Genomic DNA, 4,422 nt, shown 5'->3' on the forward strand with positions numbered 1-4,422 from the left:
ATTATGGACCGATCACCATGAAATTATGTCGTGTGATTCATGTCTATATGAAAGTTTACTACGTTGAATTTTGTGAGTATACCAACATTTTTAAGCGATTTATGCACGTTAAAGTGATTTTCGGAAGCGGGTCTATATGGGAGCTATGACTAATTATGGACCGATCATAACAAAATTTGGTGACATGAATTTTGTATATATAAAACTTATTTGGAGCGCAATTTGTAGAGATACATTTATAAGTTAAACATTTATGACCGATAAAGTCCAATTTCGGTAGGACATTTGTATGGGGGCTAGGTGAAATAATGGACCGATTTCAGCCAGTTTCAATAGGCATGGTCCTTGTCCGTCTGGTTGGCTGGCTGGCTGGCTGTCCATATAAACCTTGTGCGCAGAGTACAGGTCGTAATTTTGAAGATATTTCGATCAAATTTGGTACAAATTTTTTTTCCGGACAAGGACCATGCCTATTGAAACTGGCTGAAATCGGTCCATTATTTCACCTAGCCCCCATACAAATGTCCTACCGAAATTGGACTTTATCGGTCATAAATGTTTAATTTATATATGTGTCTCCACAAATTCCGCTCCAAATAAGTTTTATATACACAAAATTCATGTCACCAAATTTTGTTATGATCGGTCCATAAGTAGTCATAGCTCCCATATAGACCCGCTTCCGAAAATCACTTTAACGTGCATAAATCGCTTAAAAATGTTGGTATACACACCAACTTAGTTAACTTTAATATAGACATAAATCACACGACCTAATTTCATGGTGATCGGTCCATAATTGGTCATAGCTCCCATATAAGGCCCACTTCCGAAAATCACTCAAAAATATAAATTATTGAAATTTTAAAAGAAAAATTTTTTTTGCTCCTTTACTTAGTGTAGGATATTATATGGTCGGGCTTGACCGACCATACTTTCTTACTTGTTTAAAGCTATTATTGTGGAGATACATTTCAAAGATATATAAAAGCATTTTAAGTTCCCAAAGAAACTTTGTTTCTAGGAAGCCATTAGTAATATCAATTTTCGACCAAAAAAATACTAAAAATCATTTCATATATCCATGTCTGTTCGTATGTTGAAATCAAATTTCCGAAGCCAGCTATTTAACTTATACATATATAGAATACATCAATATATACATCCCCTATAGTCAAACTTAGATTACTATTCAAAATCGGGAAAGTCGGTCCACAAATGGCTGAGATACAAGCAAAAAACACGATTTTTTCAACCATTTTTCACCAATTTTTTTTTTCACTAAAATTATTTTTTTTCGATTTTTTTTTTTCATAAATTTTTGTCACCCAAATTTTATTTTTTAACAAAACATTTCATTCCCATATTTAAGCACCTTAGTTTTTATTTCACCAAAATTTTTTCACCAAAAAATTGTTTCTTCAAATTTTTTTTTAAAAACATTTTTTACGATACAATTATTTTTTTTCCCAAATTTTTTCACTCCAATTTTTTGTTCATCACTTTTGACACTGAAATTTTTCACCAAATTTTTCTTAAAGTATAATTTGATAAATGAAATACATATAAGATTCGACACAGACAAATACAGCACCCTTACTTGTATAATATTCCTTTATAGTGTTTATTCCAATAAAAATTGTTTATGTCTTGTTATCTGGAAATATTTGTTAAACTTTCTCAACTGCTTAAAGATGTAGTTGCCGAAATATTTAATTAGTAATATAATAATAATAACTGCTTTTATTTGTCTTTTACATGAATATGATAGAGTATAATAAAATTAAATGGTTACTAAATTACATGCATAATTTAGGCTCTAACACATTTCTCACGCTTGGTAGTACGATCCACTTCACATTTCTCGAAAGGACCACATTTAACATTTCCACAATACACTGAACCGGAACCTAAAAAAAAGTACAAAATATTCCATAAAGAGGAGATCATATTAAAGTTGTATATATCATGTCATATTGTCATAATGTCCTAATATTTCACAATGGTTTGAAAATGTTGTTATTGCCTTTCGAACAAAAAGTGTCCTAAAATAATACTACTCTGTATGCTATGTTTATTTGGTCAATTCACAAGGTCTCTTATCATGTCATATTGTCATAATGTCCTAATATTTCACAATGTTTTTTATTGCTTTTAAATCAAAAAATGTCCTAAAATAATACAACTGTGTATGCTATGTTTATTGTGTTATCGTAATAAACCAGAAGACACCTGTGCCGAATACCTAAGAGTCGGTTAAGCCGAGCCTCCGAGTCGTGATATATTAGGACATTATGACAATATGACTGATAAGAGACCTTGTGAATTGACCAATTGTGTTATCGTAACCAATCAGCATATTACGAGTGTCGATTAAGTCGCGCCGCCGAATCGTAAAATATTAGGACATTACGACAATATGACATGATAAGAGACCCTGTGAATTGGTCAATTGTATATTTACCATATTTATCTGGTTTGGTGCCGTATTTATCACCACTATTTGTTAACAAGTGTGGAGCAGCACATGACTTTTGGTTGCACAAATTGGGACAACATTTTCCACCAATAGAAGCACAATCACTGTCTATATAACAGCGAGGAGTACAGACGTAATTTTTGGATGCTGTTGGGCAATCTGCATTGAAATAGAACACAAAATTTCCCAAAAAATTGAGTTTATAACGAAATTTTAATTAATAATTATTCCCTTACCTGCAGCTTGGGCGACCAATATGAAAGTCAATAACATCAACAAACCAGTCAAATTAATTAATAGAAATTTAGCTGTTATTAATAAAAAAAACACAGTTTTTTCATATTAACTAATATTTGTTTAATGCAACAAAACGAAACAATATAAATAATTATTTATTGAATAAAATCATACCCATTGTTGTCTATAATTAATTTCTTTATTTTTTTTATCTTCAAGTCTCAAAAGCAAGTGAATTTAACGTGTAATAATAATATTAAATGACAACAAAAACTCAATTCAATTGCAAAACAGCTGAACAAAATATTGTGTTTCAGTACGAACGAGAACTATAACTAGACTGAAGATACTAAATATTTGTTTACAGATACGTACCCCTCTTTATAAGTTGACAAGCTTTGTTTTGCTTGATATTTGCTGGTTTTTTTTATGGGAAGTTTTATTGTGTTTTTTTTTAAATATTTTTTTTTATATTTTCTTTCTTAGAAGCTTGGTACTTTTGCTTATGTTTTGTTTTTGAAATGAATACCCTAAAACCGGTTAGTGCACATCAAGTAGTGATAAGAAACCAGATACAAGAAAATCATATGTATTGCCAACTTTGATTGAAAACCAGGTTTTCTTTTTGCAGAGATTGTTGTGAATAAATTTTGCACCTCCGCATCATAGAGCATGAGATTGTTAATAATTAATATTCATAAAGTTGAGATATAAGTAACGGTTATTTTATGAAACCAGATCTTTGATTAAAACTGCATTAAATTTTTATATAAAGATAATATTTGTGTTGGTGTTTCTATGGTTTAAAATAAAGAGAGCGTAAATATATAAGACTCATGGAGATACAAAAATGCTCAAATCTACCCTGAATATAATAAAATACATAATTTTAGCACTTAAACAATGCTTAAAGCATGTTTAACTCTTCCGCTAGACTATCAGCTCAATTGTGTACCTAAAAAATGGTAGCTGCACGTTATCGTTACAAGTCCAAATGTCGTCAAAACCAAGAAATCGAATGTACTATTCATACTTCTTTTTATCCTATTTCTCAAACGTACAGCTAAAACAGTGAGGTTTTTTAGGCGGATGCAGTTATAAGACCTATTATAAGCAGGGACCGCCACGGTTATAAGTGATATCAAAGAAGTTATTTTATAACAGTTATTTTGTGACTTTAAAAATAAAAATCCATCTAAAAAAGTTATTTTTCAACGTAAAAATAAAAGTTCGAGTAAAACTCTTAAAAAGAGATTTTTATTTTCCCGGCATAAAATAAAACTCATTTGAGGAGTTTTATTTTCCCGTCATAAAATTAAACTGATTTGAGGAGTTTTATTTACCACGTCAGAAAATAAAACTCATTTGAGGAGTTTTATTTTTCCCGTCAGAAAATAAAACTCATTTTATGTGAATTGACAGTTGCTGCTGGTCAGATCATTACAATTTGTAAAGAACCTTGCATTGCAATTGTAAGAGAGCTATATTCAGCTTTGCAGAATCTTTTATACCCTTTACCACATTATACTTCAAAATAAAAATTTTAAATATTTTTAGGTAAAAAAAAATTATTTTTTTTTGGAGTTTTTTCATTTTTTGGAAAACAAAATTTTTCGAATTGTTTTTTATAAATTTAAAATTTTTTTTTTTTTTAAATTTAAAAAAATGTTTTTGTTGTTTTTTAAATTTTTGTTGGTGAAAAAATA

At 29.7% G+C, this 4,422-nt stretch overlaps 1 protein-coding gene across 1 annotated transcript; it reads right to left on the reverse strand.

Moving 5' to 3' along the window:
- Nucleotides 1–1,711: 1,711 nt before the first annotated feature.
- Nucleotides 1,712–3,041, reverse strand: LOC135954579 (waprin-Thr1-like). Its single transcript, XM_065504770.1, has 4 exons — nt 2,891–3,041; nt 2,716–2,787; nt 2,465–2,638; nt 1,712–1,910 (listed from the first exon to the last, which is right to left on the reverse strand). The coding sequence occupies exons 1-4, from the start codon at nt 2,892–2,894 to the stop codon at nt 1,813–1,815; spliced, it is 348 nt and encodes a 115-aa protein (XP_065360842.1). The 5' UTR covers nt 2,895–3,041; the 3' UTR covers nt 1,712–1,812.
- Nucleotides 3,042–4,422: the final 1,381 nt, after the last annotated feature.

This window comes from Calliphora vicina, chromosome 3, assembly GCF_958450345.1.
Source record: "Calliphora vicina chromosome 3, idCalVici1.1, whole genome shotgun sequence".
Lineage (NCBI taxonomy): Eukaryota > Metazoa > Arthropoda > Insecta > Diptera > Calliphoridae > Calliphora > Calliphora vicina.